Consider the following 21,157-nt stretch of genomic DNA (forward strand, 5'->3'; position numbering starts at 1 on the left):
TAGTAGAATCTCGTACCACTTACCCGGAATCGTTGTCTTGATGAATGATTCCACAAGGTCGTGTGCTCTTATGACAAGTAATCTAAAAGCTGCAACTCCCGTGCGGATTAGAGAAACTTGAGGAAGGTGTGGACAGCGCACATGGAACTCAGGGTCGTGGGATTCATGGAACCAGTCCCTAAGACCACAAGTGTGTTGGCCACCTCAGGAACTCCTTGGCCTGACCATCCCAAGACCCTTTGACCTCTCTCTGGAATTTTGCAATCAAATGGATGGTTCAAAATGATCGATACATTATGAGGCAAAGTGAGATGGACCGCCTTAGTGTCACTCGGCTTATATATACTCACCGGACGTCCCGTAAACTTGACAGCGACAAGGTAGTCTTCTTCCCTTGAGGAGAAGAGGACATTGCCACGCCACTTACCAAGTCAGATTGACAACTAATTAGATCAGGCCTAGGAAGCAGACGGATGAACTTTGGTTTTGATTTAAAGCTCAAGGGTTGCAAAAATCACTGTTAGTATGGAACGTTGGCCCCATAGAAAAAACTCCCCATCCATGGGAACTTCCCACCAGAGAAAGACCCAACCAACTCTTGGGGAAATGGCTTATCACCGACGATGATATGTTCATCTTTGGCCGGATCAAACGTGTGGAGCTGTGTCATTACACCTGGGGATCTTCATCACCTTTTCCACCACAACAGGTGACACGATACAACAAGTAAGGTTTGGCGGAGGAGGAGGAGAACGTCCGAAGGGTTGGCATCTCTGTGGGAAGCGTGCTAAAGTAAACATAAGAAGAAGAAAAAGTACAAAAACTAGAGAAAGAGATTGAAGAGAAGAAAACTAACCAGGGCAAGTTTGCGGAGAGAGGGCTTGGAAGAGAGGCTGAGAAGCAGAGGACGAAGAATAGCTTGGCCTGCTCTCAAAAGGGTTCTGAGTGAGCTAGTCTCTTCTTTAGTCTGATCTAAGAACACACAAAGTACTTGTTTGGTTGGCCACAAGTAAAAAGGTTTTTATGTCTCTTTCTTTTCTCTGCTTTTCCTTTTTTTTTTTTTTTTAATTTTTTTCTCTTATTATATAATCTTTTGGACCAGAAAAAAGAAAAATCTGTGATCAAATTTGTACACAAAGATTCTTACATTTTTTTCTTTTCTTTCTCACCACGCCTATCAATTATTATCATATTGAATACCCCACATTTACTACTTCAACCACATCAATGTTTTAGATTTATAATTTTTTATTAAAGAAAAATGAAGATAGAACTAGTACAAGTGAAAACCAAATATATATAGAGTTCAACACAAATTAGAGACATAATAATCTTGGGGATAACTAGTAACCTAGAGAGACATTGGAGGGATCCAGTGAAAGGCGAGTGATGCTGTAGAGAAGGCCTCCGGAGACTTGGGACGGAAGGAACGTGGTTTTCTAGTGGCTATATCGTAAACCCAAAGCCATCTCCTGCAAAATAGATGGAGTTAGGTTTAAGCCAGGGAAGGAGCTTGCCTTGACACAGAAGGGCTCACTATTGCCCAGGAATATGCAGAGATCACCAATGTCCTCTGTGTAAGACATGACCTTGTTTCTTCTTTCCTCTTTAAACACCATGAAACGCTTTGTTCCGCGACACAAGAAGGTCATCTCCTTCCCGGTTGGTGGTTCCGAGCGACCATTTGATAAAAAAACGTTCCCCGAGGGAGACTCACAAGGTGTACAGTCTTGGAACATGAGTCCAATATCTCCCATCTATACTGAGTCAACTCAGGATGGTTGATGAACCGCAGAGCTCATGCACCTCGGAGCGGTCATATCCTCCTCGAAGAAAGCATCGTAGGAAAGCAAGAATTGGCCGCCAACACTAGTGGTGTAGAACTTTCATCTCCCTTTGAATACATAACCTTTGACTGAATTAAAATGCTGGAGAGGAGGGTAAAGAAGACGGAACCAGAATCCTTGTGCTTGCCACCAGGCCTAAAGAAGTTGATCACAGGTCCTAAGCAGTTGACAGCCACTGCGAAATCATTGCTTTGATCAGGGAACAAGTCATTGCGGCGTTAGTGACGCCAAGCTGGTGGGCAGGGATTAGGTTGACCATGGGATGTAAAGGAATGGTTTTAGGGTTGATTTGGAACCACAAGGACTGTAGTAGTCGCTAATATATATGACTTTATCTTTATTATTATCATCATCAGACCGGGCCTTGAAAACTACCCAACCATGGGACATTCCGACCACAAAACACTCTTTTCGAAACGTCCATGGGAAGTGCCTTGTCTCGTACAATCACTTCATCTTCCTTGACCGGGCAAAATAGTGGATATCGCTTCTTACATGAAGATTCTCATCATCAGGGTTGCCCTATAAGTGTTTTAGCATACACTAAGTAAGGGTTGGTGGTGATGGATGAGGAGAACATCCGATGGGTTTGGTATCTCTGTGGAAGTGGTGCCAAAGTAGACATCGAAGAAGAAAAAGAGAGAAAAACAGAGAGATATATAGAGACAGAGAACTACCAGAGCAAGTTGCGGAGAGAGAGGTTGAGAAGCAACGACGAAGCCATAGTTGGCCTGCACTGTGCCGCTCTCAAAAGGGTTTCTGAGTTAGTCTCTCTTCTTGACTCTCGATCTTAAGATCCAAAGTACGTGTTTGATTGGCCACAAGAAAAAAAAGGGGTACAGTGACGCGATTTAATTTGGCGAAGGCATTGTCGTCTCTCTCTCCTCTTTCTTCCTCTGTTTCCACGGTTCTCTCTATTCCTTTTTGTTCTTTTTTACTTTCCCTGGTGACATAATCTTGTGCCGAAGGTAAAGTAAAATCTTGTGATAAAATTTCTTTACTACTAAAAAAATTTATTTATTATGCACCACCATATCCAACTACAGTGTTTATCATATTGATTGATTACCCCACACATTTACTATTCAACCCACATAAATGTTTTAGATTTCAAAAACTTATAACTTTATTCATTAATGATAGTATATAGTAGAATTGAAAACCAAACAAAAATTATCCAGCCAAAGGCCCAAAGTATGTAAAGCATTTCAAAGGTTATGAAATAAGAACATGTATCTCAACTTCTCACTTAACTTTTTTACTATACGTTTCTTATATACCCATCTTTTAGAAACTCTGGGATGGAGGTGGTCTCACCACCCTATCAACTATATCATACTCAATACCTTACATTTAATATTCCACTCGCATTGTGTCCTTCCACAAGAAAAAAAAATCATGTCTCTCTCACACTTCCTTTTGTCCTCTGTTCCCAGAATATGTTCTCCACTTTCCAAGAAAAAATCTGTGATCAAATTTGTACACAAGAGTCTCTACTATGCAACTAGTATCTTATTTACCATTCTCACATTTGATACCCCACTCACATTTACTATTTTTCCAGTAACAACCACACCAATGTTATAATTTTACTAAATTATAGATGATAACACGCGCACATGCGAGAGGATACGTTTTTTATATTAATGTTTGTTCATTAAATGGTTTTTACATTTTGCAATATTATATTTTTTAAATGACGAATACAAATGTTAGTCTTTTAAATGTATCATCGTTGTTGGAGAGTTAACGTAGTACAACTCATTTTAATTATTTTTAAGACTTCATATGCACAAAAAGAAATTAAGTTTTGCGGCTAACACAAATTACAAAAAACCAGAAAGAAAACATTTGATTGTAAAATGACGTAAGGGATTTGATTTCTGCTCTCGATTTGTTTAGTATTGACTCTCCATAAGTGATTTCATTTTCTACTTCTATAAAATTGTTTTTTCGTTCTCGTTTATTTTACTCTCCAAAAATTAGTTCTACTCCAGAAACATATCTACGAATCAATTTTTTTGAAAAAAAATCACCAGCAAACTCTATTCATAGGTTAGTGTTCAAATCTAATATATCAATTTGTTATATAATATAAGTGCATACTCGAAATATAAATGTTTGTCTAGTATATATTCACCAGTTCGGTATAAAAATCATCTAATTCTAGAACAACAAAACAAATTATTTTTTATTCCTACGCTTTTGAGTTTTAGATACTTAAGAGTATACGATAAAAAAAAAAATATATATATATATAATACTTCACCATTCTAGTATATGTAAATTATGTATAAAGTAAGAAATGTTTGATTTATTAAATGATAAACCATAAAGGTTATAATAAATAGTTCAGATCTTTCATTCTTACAATTATAATAGCTTTATAGGGTATTAGGGAGAAACAAATATAAGACGAATGATCTAATCTCTAATTTTCAAACAAACTTAAAAGAAGGTGATTGGAATCTTGTCATGTTATTTCATTAAAAAATTTTTAGGAATAAAAATCAATACTAAAATATTAATCTGAATGAAATAATATATATATAGTGCTTCCAATATTAAAAATCACTTCGATTTGAAGAAGTGTAATTCTGGATTGTCAGGATCAAATAACATATTAGAAACCACATATTTAAAAAATAATTTGTATACATAAAAAGTGTATACATTAAAGTAAACACATAAATCAAAACCAATACCTTTTGTTTATTTACGATCACGTTTTTGGTAAATAAATCAAAACAATCATTTTATTTACTTTTTATGGTATATAATTAAACTTTAGCGATATTGACATAGATATATATATAGTATATTTTAATATAATTATTAATTATTTAACACTTCCTACTCATATGATTTTATTAACATTTGTATATTTTCTGTAACAAAATTTACACCGTTAATCACAAAACTTTTAATATGAGATTTATCAATACAAATTTTAAAATTAAAATACTAAGATCTCAAAATTTTTCAATGAAAATTCTGAAATTAATATATTAATATATTTTTTATATAGTATATAACTTTAAATGATATTAATATATATATATATATATATATATAATTGGAATATCAATTACCGAAACTTCATATTCATACGATTTATGATCATTTGTATCTTGTTTGAACAAAAATAAAGTTAAACCATTGATCACAAAAATTTTAATGTGAAATTTATACCTTTTAGTAATTTATAGTCATTTTAAAAATTCAAAATATAACATATAAGAAAAAATCTATTTTTTTATTATATTCTTAATGTGATTGTTTAATTTTTTTTAATAATATAAAATTAAACAAAAAAGAGATAGGATACAAAAATTGTTATCAAATATGTATTATTTATAATCATTAATTGTCATATATATGTTAATCATATTAGATAATTTCTTAGCTTTTATTTAAGAAAATAATTGAAAATATTCATTTGTACACTACTAATCAATTTGATAGTTAGTTTAATAAAAAATATAATATACATTTATATGGACCAACATATTTTCTAATGATTCTAAGGCCTTGATTGGTAGAGCATTAGCATTAGCATTATGCTCTACATTATCCAATCAACAATTGTTAGAAAAACATTTAAAGAAGCATTTACTAAATGTTAATGCTCTCCAAATGCTCTATGGTCAATACTCTCATATGAAGCTTTTAGAACAGTATTTGCATTTAAAATTTATAAAATTAAAGAAAATATATAATTAATTCATTTATTTTATTAATAATATCATAAAATTATTTTTATATCTAGAAAATAAAATTTTGATTTCTAAAATTAATTTACAATAAAAATATATTTAAAAACAAAATAATATTTCACATTTAAAATATAATATAATTTATTTTAAATGTGAAATATTTTTTTAAAATAGATATTTTAATTATAAAACTTATTTCAAAATAATATTTTTCGATATAAGCATAATTTTAAAATTATTAAATAAAATAAATTAATTATATATCTTTTTAATTTTATTTGTTATATTATATATATATAGAAATATATTCATTAAAAATAAATATATTATATATTATATACTAATTTTTATAATAATTTTAAATAATATACTCATATTGCTCTACCAATCATCTTATTAAACAGTTTAGCAAAAGCATACATCTCCTGCAGCATACTGCTACTACTAATGCTAATGCTCTACCAATCAAAGCCTAAGAATCATCTTAGAGATGACACGTGGTTAGGAAAACATGTTGTAATGTTTCAAGATTAATATATAGGGGATTTAACGTAACAAATAGTACAATTGTAAACCAAACTATTATCCAGCAAAGATATGTATATAACTATATATGTAAGTAGAAAACATATGTATAATTCTTGTGACAAATGAAAATGAAAAAATATTGTAATCAAACTTGTACACAATGTTCTTTACTATTCACCAATTATTTTTTCTTCTCCTCTCCCACCCTTTCATTATTATCATATTCATGAGCCACACACCAACCACTCCAATGTTTTGGTTTCAGAATTTTATAGTTATACTAAATTAAGGTTGTGATTGGTTAATCTTTAGGGTAAGTCAGAGTAAATAAAAAGGTAAAAAGTGGAGTAAAACGAAAGAGGTGGAAAGATGAAAGAGAATAGAAAAATAGAGTAAAACATTTCTCGGATAAATATAAGAGTAAAATTGTAGTGTTGTTTCATTTTTTCTACGGTACACAGAGTAAACATGATATGACAATTGTTTACATGATTGGTAACTTTATAGCTGAATATCGAGTAAATTAAATTCCAGAGTAAACATTTACTCTATAAATACCATCCAGTCACACTCCAAGAAAAAACGAAAGATAGTAAATGGCATGTCTCTCTTACCGAATGATATATCAACCAATTGGATTATAGTAAAAAATATCCTTTTATTTTTGTTTTTAACCTTTTTAAGATATGATTCGTAGCACTAAAAGCGGAAAAGTGGAAAACTATGTTGTTCTCGTCCTGTGTTCTGAAAAAGGGATCCCTTCTGAAAAGCATTGTAGACGGCCAAGCGTCTAGACTCTAATCACTCTAAAATCGTAGCAACTATTTTAACCGTTTAAACAATTTTAATAATGTATCATTTATAAATTATAGTAATTAATATATTTTTATGAAAAAATTATGAAAATAAAATAATATAAATTTAACGCTTAAACTGATTAACTAATAATCAGGATCATGAGAGTTTATTAAGTTTTATGTTTAAGATTTATTGTATCTGTTTAATATGTTTTTGTAATGTTTGTATGTTTTTTAAATGTAATTCATGTGTATTTTCTGTTAAATGAATAAACGATCTTCTTTACAAATCTGGTAATTATGAGAATATCAGAGCATAGTAACTAACAAAATAAATAAGTTGTATGTTTTAAGGTCTTCAAACTTATAAGAGCATGTGCAATGATTAAATCTTTATGAATTTTTTTCTCAGGCTTAAATAAAGAAAAAAATTAACAAAAAATAAGAAAAGGATAAACAAAAAATAAACAAAAAATAAGTAAAAATGATTATTTTTCCAGAAACTCTGCTTGCATGATTTTTTTTTATAACATTAGTTATTATTTTAATGGAAAACTAGATTTTGAACCGCACTTTCAATCATATAATTTTTAATACTGTTTTATTTAATACAAATTATAAATTCATTCATAATTTATATATTTCATGTTTTATATAATGTTTATTAAATCTGTGTTCATTATTTATTTTATTAGTTATTAAAAAGTTAAATTTTGAGTTTTATTAAGAATTATAATAAATATTCTATTTTAAAAGATGACTGCTAAAATTTGTATTTCTGAAGATATTTGTATGTGATTAGTTAAATTCAAACTTTAAGTATAAATAACATGTTATTATGGGCTATATTTAAGATTAAATTTCATTAGCGTATATTAAAATGTTTTTTCAAATTTTACCAATGGATTTCAATTTAGACATTTAATTAGTAAATAATTTTGATTATTATAGTCCAAACCCATAATTTGTCTGTTTATATTGCTGACAAAAAAACCCCATAATTTGTTAATGGAACCGACAAAAAAGTTGTCTTTTTGCTTTTAAAGCGTGTGTTATTTCAGTTTGAAAATATAATGTGAAGATTTTATAAATAATTTATTGATTTTTATATTATATTTTTACATTTTCGTATTTCCTTAAATATGTAGAAAACTATTGTTTGAGTTTTTATTGTACAATAAATCATTTTAATTAGATTTGGGATTATGTAATAAATGTTAAACTATTGAATACTATAAATATATATCGAACATTGCACCTTCCCAAAAAATATAGATCTTGAAAATGTATAGATTTTAAATATTGCAGTTCCAATGATTGAAGAAAACTCTTCTATTAAATAGTTTTAGATCAATATTAAGTAAATACCTCCATATTACGAAAATTGTTAAATTTTTGAAATTATATAATTTGATTATAACTTTTTAGATAAATATTAATGAGAATATGAAACTGTATTCTCACAATTGTTAGATTTCAAAAATGTACAGATTTTGAATACATATAGATCTATATATAATTGAGTATTATTATAAGATTTTGTTTTGATGACCATATATTACTTGTAACTAGCTTATAGTAGAATATGTATAGTCAAAAAAAAAAATTATATTTTGGGAATATATAGTTGGTATGTAAAATGATGAGAAATGATTATTTACGTATGTTACGTGTAAGTGTTTGGAACTATGCTAGGCGTTAGTCGGCGGACGATACGGGCCTAGCGCATTAACAATTAATCGGGGATTAATCTGGGCTAAGTTTTAAATATTTTTTTGTATTTTTATAAATATATTATGAATCATTAATTAGTTTGCATGAAAACGATAATTTTTCGAAGTAGTCTGGTGGTTACATAATCTCAGGTCAGCCTAAGAATGCAGGTGCGACCCTAAAGCTACGCGTTTTTCTTCTTTCTATTTTTTTTTGCCTTTAATGAAGAGCAATAGCGTCATTTCCTCTTCATCTTTTCCAACTGTGTTTAGGGTTTTCGATTTTACAGCTTTTCCATGGCCGTAAAACATTTATAATCACACATATCATCGGATTTTGGTGTGTTTTCATGTTTTTATCCTTAAGACCTATAGATATGTCATCAAAATACAAGATTTTAAGCATTCAAAATCAAAAAAAAAAAAATTGTTGTTGTCGATTTATTGGCCGACTACAGCTAACTCGCCACAGCCAAGCACCGCCGAGCGCCTCCTCGCCGACTAATCGCCCGTAGTGCCCGCGTTTTCGAACAGGAATGTAACCGGTTCGTTGCTTTCTCATGGATTACTAAGCTTTGAAGCGAAAAATAAGTTTCATTGCTTTCTCATGGATTATGCTAACTTTTAAATTCTCTGAAATTGTATATTGAAATGAAAATATTTGGAACTATATAATATAAGATGATATGGTATAATATGTTGTACGATATATGCAAATTCATTTTAATAATTGATGTCTAAACTATGTAGGTCCATAATTGAACAGAAGCTATGGTGTATATAACGAATTAACGACAATAAGGCTCGGTGCTAAACGTTGTATATTGTTTTGTGTACAAAGTATATCACGTGAAATGAGAAATATTAAAAGCATTAATTTAATATATCATATGGTTATAGTAATTAATGGTAAAACCAAAAATAAAAATAAAAGTTATAGAGAAGTACAACAATTTTGTATAGTAGAGTTTTAGGTCGATTTGTTTTTCAATGGTACTAGGTGATTCTCCTGTGCTCTTGCACGGATATAAATCTTTGTAAAATTAATATATTATAATTAATTGATATTTACTTTTGGTTTTAAATCAATTTATAATTTATAGGTATAATTTATATTAATATTATATTATTTTAATTAGACATATGATTTTGGATCTAGTCGATTTGGTTGTTTTTGGGTCAATAATCGATTGTTTATCACTTGAATATATTGGATTACATCTATTTCTCTGAATTCAACTATAATATTTTATTCTAAATATAGTTAATTTTGATTAAATTATTATTTGCATTTAGATTGACTATTTTCTTAGATATCTAAATATATTTTAGTATGATTATGTATAACATAATATATATTGGGCTTAGAATTAAATAAAAAATAACCAGAAGTGTTTGATCGAAAATTACATAAATGAATATAACGATAATATTTGGAAGTCTCATGCATATATATATATTATTATATTGTAACAATTAGGTAATATTTTATTCTAATTTATTAATATGTTTTGAGTCATTTTGTAATTTATATGTATAAAAATAAATAGATTCTTATTATAAAATTATATTTTGTTATTGTAGTTAGATCTTTGATTTTGGATATAAGTTGGATTAGTCGAGTCACTCATGTTGTGAGTATATTGAGTTACATATAAATTTTTTCAAATTCAAAGTCAAGTATAAATATTTTTATTATAATTAAGTCAAATCAAATTAGTTTTATTTATCGGTTAAATTTTCATGTATTTTCATAATATTTATCAAAATTACATGTTGATATTTTAAAAATATATTAGCAAATAAAGAGATGATCAATAGGAAATTACATACATAAGTATAACTGATAGATATTTATAAGCTCATGAACGAATATCAATATTATAGTAATTAAAATACTTTATAACTTCTAAATAATTGTATGCCTTAGATTAATTGAAAGAAATCTTAAAAATTAGAATTCAGATTTGTTTGGATATTTTAATTATGGGTATATTAAGTTCCACAAACATAAAAAAACGGAAAACATATTTTTTTAATAATGACAAATAATATATATATATATATATATATATATACACCTCATTTATAGTATATGCTATTTAAAAAGATTCTGTAATTATTTGATCAAAATATGCTTATCATAAAAAAATATTCTGAGGTTCCATTTTTAATATCTCTTAAAAAAATCAGCACTACAACTGTGATTGTTTCTGTGAAATCATATTATATAATTAAATTATAATTTATAGATATTTGTTTGATGTAATTGTAAGATATTATAGTCAGCTAGAGATTATGAAAAAAATATTTCAATAATAATAATAATTAACCGATTTTAGCAAATTAAACATATATGAGTTTATGTTATTTAATTATTGTATGTAATCATCTAAGAAAATAGATAGATATAAAGAAAATATTATTATTGCTTTGAACATATATCTATTTTATATTGTATAAAGTATTTTTTAAAGGAATAATATTTATTTTTAATATCAATATTACCTTTGTGAACTTATTTTTATGATATCATATTATACTAAAATATATTTTTTTCATCTAAGAAAAAATTATAGATAAAGAAAGTATTTTTATTACTTTGATAGTTTATTTTTGTTATGTAAAAATATGTTTTAAACGGAGTATTACTATTTTGTAAACTTTTTTTAATGAAATCATATTATATATACATATATTTTCGTTTTTTTTTTAACTTTATAAGTGTTTCCTTTTTTTATTATATATGTTATTTGAATTTTTTTAAAAAGAAACAAAATAAAAATTAATAATAGTATTTAAATTTAATATTTTTAATTCATTAAGGATAGCTCTAAATAACTGTTGTAAGAAATTAAAATAAGTGGGACATGTAGGAAACTGAGTTATCAAATAATATAATAGAAATAGATTTTTTAAAAATATCCAATATATGTTGCTAAAGGCATCTCCTTCTCCATTCCATTTTTTCCTTTAAAATAGAGTAAAAGTGAATATAGAGTAAGAAATGCTCCAACCCAACTTCATATATCACTCCATAATAAAATTTACTCCATAAATGAAGTAATTTATTTTTTGTTTGTTCATCACTCCATTATAGAGTGGAAAATGAAGCGGAAAATGGAGTAGAGTTTTAGCAATTTTACTCTATTTTCACTTTTACTCTATTTCGGAGGAAAAAATGAAATTTTACATCGGAGATGCTTTAAGAAATTCGTTAGAGTTTTTCCCATTGCGCGTGCCCTAAACCTCCTCTCGGCTCAAAAATCTCCTTAGTTTATTCAAAATCAACCAACAAAGATAATTGACTGTACTTGTCAGATGTCTGACTAATCCTGTTAACAATGTTTTAGCATTACTTGTGGTTGTTAACCTCAGTGATCACTTCCTTCCCATTCTGAATATTGAACTTCACCTTTTCAATTCTAATTAACCACTTGAGCAAAATAAAGAACAAGAATTTCATAACCAAATTATCATTATCATCTTGACACTGCTTGCTCGGCCATCTCTTGTACTTTTGTTGGTAGAGCAAACCAAATTACACAATTGATCTTTGAACAATGTGACTATGTAGATGTTATGTTTTTCTTTAGCCTATTGGATCTTATCATATTAAAGTCTGGTTTATTCTCTTCTGTGGCTTGTGAGCTCTGATGCTAAAACAATGGAACATGTCTTCCTTATTTGGCTTGTGAGTTCATATAAACACAAACTGAAACAAGAATTAAACTAATATAGAATTGGACTCTGAATTGGATACACCAACAAAAATACTCAAAACGTGGTTTTACAAATAAAAGGATCAATCATTACAAAGTAAAGAAATCAAGTCAAAACTGCATCTACTTCAGCAACTGGTGAACCATTCTCTCTCTCCTATTTTCTCATATAACCAACCAAAACTGTGCCAAGCCATTGAATTCATCAATTGTATCCTGAAGATTAACCTTCACATCCAAACCATACCCTATCAGTTCAACTCAAAATTACGATAGAAGTGAAGATGATATGCTGCCAAAGAAGAGATATCATACCTATATGCCGTCTTGTAGTCCCGTTGCCGTTCATGGAAAAGTGAACAGGCCTTCTTACTTGTCCTTGCGATCCAACCCAATTGGAGTTCAATCTTCGAGCAAAATCTTCTACCTCTCTGTATATATTTTCACTATGTAAGAATAAGGAAAACAATCGTGGCCACAGGTTTTGTATTAACAGGAATCTTACCTATCAAGCATTTCCTTCATGGCTGGATCCATTTCATCATCTGAATCTCCATCTTCAGACCCGGCCTTTGGCGTAAAGATGTCATCTTCCGTACTAGGTAAGTTGGGTACCTCTACCTCTCTCGTGATGGATCCAGTCTCTTCGGCTCCTTCTTTTTCATTTGAGGAAACAATCTTCTGGTCCTTCTTTTTCTTGTTCTTCTTCTTTCCCTTTGACGTCTTTACTACCTTGGCATCTGAGAAACAGAACTTTCCTTACTTCCAATGAGGCCTTCAAAAGGAAGTAGAATAGAGGAACGAGAGGACTAAGAAACAACACAAACATAAATTCACACGGGAAACAATCTATAGGTGTACTTCTTGCACAAAAATGAAGTTGATAGATATGCAACGAGACAGCAGCATAGACGATGACTATTTTATCTCAGGCAGTAAGTAAAAAGAGAATAGTCAATCAACAAAAGTATACATCATTGAATTAACACACAGTTCTAGACATGAACTACAATGTGGTGGTACAATGTTAAATAGATAACTAAGAGTGGCTAAAGAAGAAACAGAACAAAAAGAAAGGATTCTATGAAGTCAGAAAACCAGAGTAAGATCAAAGCAAAGTACCTCCGCCGTTTATAAACGATACCAGGTCATCCACAGAACGTTCGTCCACATGTTCTTCAACCTCAACATTCTAAAACATGGAAAACCCCAACTTAATAAGCTAGTGAAAGAGCTCAACTTCATTCAATAGCCTAAACAAGTAAAATAACATACCTGCAATCTCTCTCCTTCTTTTAGCTCCTTTCTTTTCTTTGCGTTCAATCTGTTCAGTAGTCGAATCCCTGGATCATCCATTGTGTTCTTCAGAGGCAATAATCTCTCCTCCTGGATAAAAAATCATTAAAAGGTGGTCAAAAAGAAAAGCAGAAGGAGGAGACAAAATCCTACTAAGGGATGATCTATGACATACGTCAGTAAGGTGACTAAGGTCATCAGGAAAATTAAGTATCTCTCTCATCTCCTCAGGGGTTTTTCCTTCCATGCTTCGTCCAAGTGTGCGACAAGTAAGATCAACCAACGGCTTCAGCTGTAAACTGCCAGCGGCTGAGGCCAACTCACGTAGCATCGTTGTGTCCATCCGGATGAATTTTTGATCATAAGTTTTTCGTTCCTAAAGAGCAGATAAATTAGATGCATTGAAAGAGGCCAGATCGACATGGAAATATTATACAAACCTTGTTTGAACGTCCATGCACTAGATGAAATCTACAGTAATCAAGAATCAAGCTGAGCGTAGCTTGATTTACTTGCTGTGGAAGCGATATTGGATGATTCTTAGAAGTTCCAACACCCTTGCATACGACCTCTTGACATATCATGGGAAAGAAGATCGCAATCTCTTTTTCCACTAGGTGAATTGAACCATCAGCAGTTTTAAGCCAGATGTAGGACTGCATCATCTGAATCCATGACAGAGTAAAAACTAGTTTTATTTTTGGAGCAAGGTGCACAATGCATTTAGTCAAGAACTATACTTACTCACAATATCTAACAACCATCACAACCTTAAACAATACTAGCCAGATCATTGACATCTATGTGAAACAGTGCTTAACAAAAATTGGCTATCAACAGAAAAAAAGAAAGAAAGAAAATTTTCACCTCTCGTTGCATGATGGCCAGATAACTTTCTGACATTGGTAATGGATTAGATGACCCAGGCACTGTATTGGTGCTATTAGGCTCCTTAAAAATGAAATGATAGTTGCACATTCAGATCCAAGAAATAGGAGACACACCCTACTATACAATGCCTCTGTTTGCTTCAAAAACTTGAAGCTCTCTCTCTTCGGGATAAAAAACTAGCCAAGTAGATGACGATCTTAAGCAAATATATATCCACCAAACAAGTAAAAGAAAGGCACAACATATAAATCTAATAGAGAGAGAGAGAGATTAACCGCTCCAGCAAAAATAAATACTTTTAATAACATAATCGTCTTCTTAATGGTTTCGTAATCTCAAAAGGAATCAACTCTTTGGCAAAGAATCATCTCCCCTTTAATGCCAAACACACAAAAGATTTTGAACCAAAGAAGATCCAATTCAATCAAGAAACCAAAAGTAACAACCCTAAACAAAAGAATATAAGCATGAAAACGGAACTACAACTCAAGAAAGTGAAATCTAAGCTTGATTATACCAATAACACAATCAAACACGTAAGAGTGTAGAGATTATACAGAACATGCAATCTACCGATTTGAGCTCTTTTGGAACGAAGAAGAGTCATCTAATAAACCCGCCGTACCTTAAAGTTGAGATTAAGAAATGGAAGTTTACTAGCGGCGGAGGGGATTTCAATCTGACGGTGGCGAGCGGGAGAGGCTAGTTAGTTCGTCGAGTTATCGGAAACGAAATCAATGGTTGGTTAGTCTCCGGTTCAACTCAGTGGACTGGTGTAGTGAGTGGCTCGGCTCGAGTTGTGTTATGTTAGTTCGTCGCTTGGATGATTTATATATTTTTCTCGCTAATTTTTATTTATTTATTATGTGAAAAAATGATTTTTCTCAATTACCAGACCCGCCGCAGATGGATCTTGAGTGGGGGTTTGTGGACTCAAATGTCAGCCCATTCAAAATTGTCGTTTAATATAGCCCAAAGTATGGGCCAATATTTAAAGGGCTCGAATCTTTTTACATGGATTAACTAAAACTGTTATGTGGAAAACAAAAATATTTAAAGGGCTCGAATCTTTTCACATGGATTAACTAAAAGGAGAATTTGTGAAATAACTGAAAAAAAAAACAAAAATTAGATTTTTATAGAGAGGGACGAGACAAATAGGAAGGAAAAGGAAGAGAGAAAAGAGGAATTTGTTTACTTAGCTAATTTGAGTTTTTTGTTTGGTTATGGAATGCAATTTCCCTTTAACTAAAAACAAAAATAAGCCTCCTAAGAGCATCATTGGTGGTAAGATATTCATATGGATATCTCAGTAAAATAAATATGATATAGTTATCTTATTAAATTTTAAACAAAAAGAGTGTTTAAACCATTAATATAAAGACAGGTGTTATTTGGAGGGGTTTTTGAATATTTTTTTTGAGTCTCTAATGAAAATATCCATCTCATCTATTTCATCTGTTTTAATTAATTTTTAGATTTGTTTAATGGGAGAAACCGGTTAAGTTATCCTCAACGAGGGTGTTCTAAGTGGAGGTCAGGTGGGAGAGTAACGCCACGGAAATAATAGGAGTGGGCATGACATAATTGCACCTTTGATGAAGAAACCATCAAAATAAAATAGGGAAGAATGATTAATATTGGTCTCTGACTGTGACAAGTTTTTGGGGGTGGCTTGGTCGGTTTTGTAGACGTAAGTTCGTGCCACGTGTCCTTTTATCCATGGAATGGACGGCTTGGAATCATGGACTTGAGAATATTCTCATATCAAATCCAAACAAATTACAACCTTCTCGAATTTATTTCTTCGCTAAAGTTAGAAGCTATGGCTTCTTCGTCAAAGTACGTAGCAAAAACATAATAAACAATTGCGAATCCGTAGGAATAACAATAGTAGATAGTATTTAATTAAACACGTTGAATAATATATATGAAGGATCGATTATTATATTTTTTCTTCATTTTCCGAATACATGGAAAACATAATGGTGTAGAATGGGTTGAAAATATGTAATACGAATTCTTCAGAATTTTTGTGGATGTCAAAAAAATGTTGCAAACCCGATATTACCATACGATCTACAGTTTATTTAACCAAAAATCAGTCACAAGGATAAAAGCAAGATGGTGTACACCTCACTCATGATTTTAATTTCTATGAGATATATGGCATACATGTTAGTGATTTAGAAATTCAGTATATGGCATACATTAGTATCAAACTTATCAAAATTAATTAATCTTATGCCACAAACCAGATTTGACACGAGGATTTTCAGTCATATGTTTGACCAATTGAGTTATCCTGACCATTATCAAAACATATGAGATGACTGTTTTTTCCGACGATATGAACAAATTTAAATTGATGTGTCGATATCAACAATAACTTATTATTTTGATGAATCAGTTCTCGGGACAAGAAGATTATGCAAAGACTTCCTTTCCGTATATGAGCTTGGTTGGTTAATGGAGTTTGGGTGATAAAAGAAAGCGAATTTTGGTATCTCTGAGTAGAAGAAAACAGCATATGTGTAGTAGGACATCAAAGCAACGAGGCAACCATTATTGTTCAAATGTTCACAGCTTTTTTTTCTTTTGGCTTAAACGTTGCTGTCTTTCCTTTTTGGCATATAGTGGATTGCAGCCCAATATTACACAGCCCCAATCTTCTTCGTTCATTCCACTCATATGTATATATGCCATTTACACATTAATGGTTGATGGTTTGCATGCTGTCTATATATGCCATTTACACATTAATGCTTGATGGTTTGCATGCTGCATGTATATACAGTTTTTGAGCTACTAGTTATATATTTACCCATATTAATTGATCTATGGATGAATTTAGAAATTTCAGTTAAACAATATACAGGTCTCATCTGGCATGGTTATTACCATCACTCCTAACTTTGATTATGTTGCACAATTAGTATTCTTATGAGATTGTACTTAGAAAACAAGAAGAAAATGTTATAGATTTTACACCAAAAAGCAAGTTAACCTTGGTTTCTTAGCCTGATTTGACATTTTTTTTTAAATAATTTTCTGGTAAAAAACAGATTCTTATATCTCTTATTGAAAGACAGCTCTTAGTTTTTATTAGTTTTATAATTAAAAAAAGCTAATAACCGTATTTTAACCGAAGTTAAGAATTCCAGTTAAGAGACCGGAGTTAATAATGGTGTTAGTGCATCCTACTCATGACAAAAGTCCAAATAAACCGCCCGTTTATCTCAACCACAACTTTTTCATCCTTTCACTTTTAATATTTTATTAGAGTTTTCAGTATTCTTTTTGTCATATTTTTTTCTTTTCGACTCTTTTTTGTCATAATCAACATTCATAAAAGACATAATTCGAAAAATAACTATCCACATTATCTACATATAAAAGTCATTTGATTAGAGAACACAAAACAGCTGGAAAGCGTAATTTGAAACTCTGGCAACAGAATATAATTATCATTAATCAATAATTAGTATTATCAGCAACAAAGATGATAACGTTAATTATATCATGAAATTAAACTAAGCAATTAACAAAGTAACTATCACCGTGTTTTAATTAATTTTATTTCCATTTGTTTGCATTATCTTCCAGCTTCAGCTCCGTCACTATAAAACCACCACTCACTGCTTCTCTGCATCTCTGCAACACATTATTACACACTCATCTAGAGAGAGAGAGAGAGAAGAAGAAGAAACTCAAGAGATGGAAGGCAAGGAAGAAGATGTTAGAGTCGGAGCTAACAAATTCCCCGAGAGACAACCCATCGGAACATCGGCTCAGAGCGACAAAGACTACAAGGAGCCGCCTCCTGCGCCGTTGTTCGAGCCCGGCGAGCTCGCTTCGTGGTCCTTCTGGAGAGCCGGAATCGCCGAGTTCATCGCCACGTTTCTCTTTCTTTACATAACTGTGTTGACCGTCATGGGTGTGAAGAGGTCACCGAGCATGTGTGCTTCCGTCGGAATCCAAGGCATCGCTTGGGCTTTCGGTGGTATGATCTTCGCTCTCGTCTACTGTACCGCTGGTGTCTCCGGTAAGTCACCACCACACTCCAGATTCTCCGATCTAACGGTTTCTAGTTTCTTCAGATAGATAGATGGTAGCTATGTTAGTTCTTCCGTTTCAAAATGTTTTTTTATAGGAAAAATTTGTTTCAAGAAAATATATTTATACATTTTAATGCATTTTTATTATGAAATAATGGTAAACTGTATATTTTTATAAATTTAATTATGTTTAGCGAAATTTGATTGGATAAAATTTCTGGGAAATATTTAATCCGAAAATATTGTATTTATAATTAAAATTTATAATGTTTTCATGCTGAAAATTTGAAAACATACTATCTTTTTGAAAGAGAGAGTATGAAACTGAGGAGCATCAAAGTTTCAAACTTTCGATCTGCAGTTGTCGTAATAACGCTTTGTGTTGTGTTTATGCAACTAAGGAGCAGTTAAAACTTTGAACTTTCTATTTATAGATGTTGTAATAACGATTTGTGTTGTGTAATGACCTCTCAGGTGGACACATCAACCCAGCAGTCACATTCGGTCTGTTCTTGGCTCGGAAGCTTTCACTCACACGAGCTGTGTACTATATAGTGATGCAGTGCTTAGGAGCCATCTGTGGAGCCGGTGTGGTCAAGGGGTTCCAACCAAAGCGGTACCAAGCTCTAGGAGGTGGAGCTAACACCGTAGCTCCTGGCTACACCAAAGGAAGTGGTCTCGGTGCTGAGATTATTGGAACCTTTGTGCTAGTTTACACCGTCTTCTCCGCAACTGACGCTAAGAGAAACGCTCGTGACTCTCATGTTCCTGTAAGTTGTACAAAAAAAGAGACAGGACTTTTGTGGTGTTATGTTGGATTAGGATAAGAATGCTTAATTGTTTTTTTTTGGAATTGGACAGATTCTTGCACCTCTCCCAATCGGATTCGCTGTGTTCTTGGTCCACTTGGCAACCATCCCCATCACTGGAACTGGAATCAACCCAGCAAGAAGTCTTGGAGCTGCAATCATCTTCAACAAGGACAACGCTTGGGACGACCATGTGAGTTTTCCACTTCTTACCAACAAATTACATTTGGATTTGGGATCACTGGTTTACTAAAGTCTTTGTTTCATTCTTTGTTCTCTAGTGGGTCTTTTGGGTTGGACCATTCATCGGTGCTGCACTTGCTGCTCTTTACCACGTGATAGTCATCAGAGCCATCCCATTCAAGTCCAGAAGCTGATTGAGTTACTCTTTAAAAAATATGTTCCCTTAGTTTGCTTTCTTTTGTGAATGTACTACTTGTGTGAAACATCGTGTGTATGTGTTGCTGCTCTACATTGCCTGATGCAGACTCTTATATAATGGAACGACATTCCCCTGAAAAAGTTTGTAATATCTCCTCGTCTTTCCAAATGATTTCTATAATTGGAACGTTCTAGGCAGGCATTTATCTTGAAACAAAGCGGAACAACATAGTTAACGTATTAGCTTACAATCTGCTACAGAGACAAAATCCTATCTGGTTAATGAACCAAAAATATTTACTGGCCGTATAGGCCTATAGTTCATCCTTGGTAACATCATTCTTGCTCGTATCACCATCTTTATCATCCTTGCTTTGCTTAGCTTGAAGTTTTTCAAAGACATCATCAAGAGGAGGATCCCCAGGTCTTCGAAACTCTTGTTTCCCTATCTTAACCTCATAAGCCTCTTCTTGGCTCAGCACAAACTCCCTTAGCTAAATTCAAAATCAATTGCACATCTCAAGATCTGTTACTAATCCGGTAAATAAAGTTGACAACATTTTTTTTATCATTACCTCAGTCACTTCCTTCCCGTTCTGCATATTGAACATCACCGTGCTTCGATCCACGGCCATGAATCTCACTCCTAACCCGCCTGTTCTCAGAACTTTCGTCCATCTCATAGCAATCTCCACCACCATATCCTGATGGTCAATTTTTTTTTAAAAAAAACTCACGACTTTTTCAATCACATGAATGGATTCGTCGTTTTGTCTACCTTAGTTCGGTGGACTCCTAACCGGAGCTTGACGAATCCGACGACCGGTGCAAAAGTCCGTTTAGCCATTTCCTCTTGGATCTGATCGAATCCCATGTCGGAGAAATCCGGAGGCGGATCGAACTCCGGCGTCGCTGTTTCGCTCCCCCACTGTTTCCATGATTCGTCTTCTTCATTGTCTTCCACGTCGTCAAGATCGTCGGTGATCTCGATCCGTCGCTTCCCTGCTTCGACAGATCCGTACGAGAACAGAAGAAACACGAGGCAAAAGAGTAGAGTAACAAAATAGGAGCGAATCATCTTCTCCATGGGAATCATATACGGCGAAGCGAGACGGCAACGGTACTTCTATATCAGTTGGGGAAAGATGAGTAACGACATAAACTGAAATCTTCTCGCCGTTTCCTTCTTTTATAAACGAAAGGCGTGTCGTGTTATATGCGTCAATACGATAAGCATGTAAATGCTGGAAGGAAAAAACGACACGGCGTTTTCACCTTTGTGGTATTCGACGCAAATATCACGCAGTTTGCGTGTTCCAACAGTATCAAGACCGTGGGGCCCACCAAAATAAAGTAAAAAATCAGATTAATACGTCTCAGAAAAAAAAAAAATCAAAAAG

At 32.1% G+C, this 21,157-nt stretch overlaps 3 protein-coding genes and 1 pseudogene across 6 annotated transcripts; 1 reads left to right on the plus strand and 3 right to left on the minus strand.

Moving 5' to 3' along the window:
- Positions 1-669: 669 nt before the first annotated feature.
- LOC125582945 lies at positions 670-2,925 on the minus strand (annotated as a pseudogene).
- A 9,391-nt stretch (positions 2,926-12,316) lies between these two features.
- LOC111204441 (SKP1-like protein 20) lies at positions 12,317-15,332 on the minus strand. Of its 4 annotated transcripts, none has more exons than XM_048752708.1 (9): positions 15,135-15,332; positions 14,486-14,685; positions 14,059-14,283; positions 13,794-13,994; positions 13,598-13,708; positions 13,445-13,514; positions 12,828-13,062; positions 12,638-12,753; positions 12,317-12,570 (listed from the first exon to the last, which is right to left on the minus strand). In XM_048752708.1, exons 2-9 carry the CDS (start codon positions 14,594-14,596, stop codon positions 12,488-12,490), a joined length of 1,152 nt encoding a protein of 383 aa, XP_048608665.1. In that variant the 5' UTR covers positions 14,597-14,685; positions 15,135-15,332; the 3' UTR covers positions 12,317-12,487. The 4 variants fall into 4 exon arrangements, with proteins under 4 accessions (XP_048608665.1, XP_022554892.2, XP_022554890.2 ...); XM_022699171.2 differs by having other exon boundaries at positions 12,317-12,550; positions 14,486-14,569; positions 15,135-15,330; XM_022699169.2 differs by having other exon boundaries at positions 12,317-12,550; positions 15,135-15,330.
- A 2,786-nt stretch (positions 15,333-18,118) lies between these two features.
- LOC125584354 (aquaporin PIP1-2-like) lies at positions 18,119-19,908 on the plus strand. Its single transcript, XM_048752710.1, has 4 exons — positions 18,119-18,554; positions 19,042-19,337; positions 19,429-19,569; positions 19,658-19,908. The coding sequence occupies exons 1-4, from the start codon at positions 18,227-18,229 to the stop codon at positions 19,751-19,753; spliced, it is 861 nt and encodes a 286-aa protein (XP_048608667.1). The 5' UTR covers positions 18,119-18,226; the 3' UTR covers positions 19,754-19,908.
- A 10-nt stretch (positions 19,909-19,918) lies between these two features.
- LOC111202350 lies at positions 19,919-21,134 on the minus strand. The gene is made up of 3 exons (XM_022695093.2): positions 20,536-21,134; positions 20,333-20,461; positions 19,919-20,251 (listed from the first exon to the last, which is right to left on the minus strand). Exons 1-3 carry the CDS (start codon positions 20,851-20,853, stop codon positions 20,072-20,074), a joined length of 627 nt encoding a protein of 208 aa, XP_022550814.2. The 5' UTR covers positions 20,854-21,134; the 3' UTR covers positions 19,919-20,071.
- Positions 21,135-21,157: the final 23 nt, after the last annotated feature.

Source organism: Brassica napus, chromosome C3 (assembly GCF_020379485.1).
Source record: "Brassica napus cultivar Da-Ae chromosome C3, Da-Ae, whole genome shotgun sequence".
Taxonomy (NCBI): Eukaryota; Viridiplantae; Streptophyta; class Magnoliopsida; order Brassicales; family Brassicaceae; genus Brassica; species Brassica napus.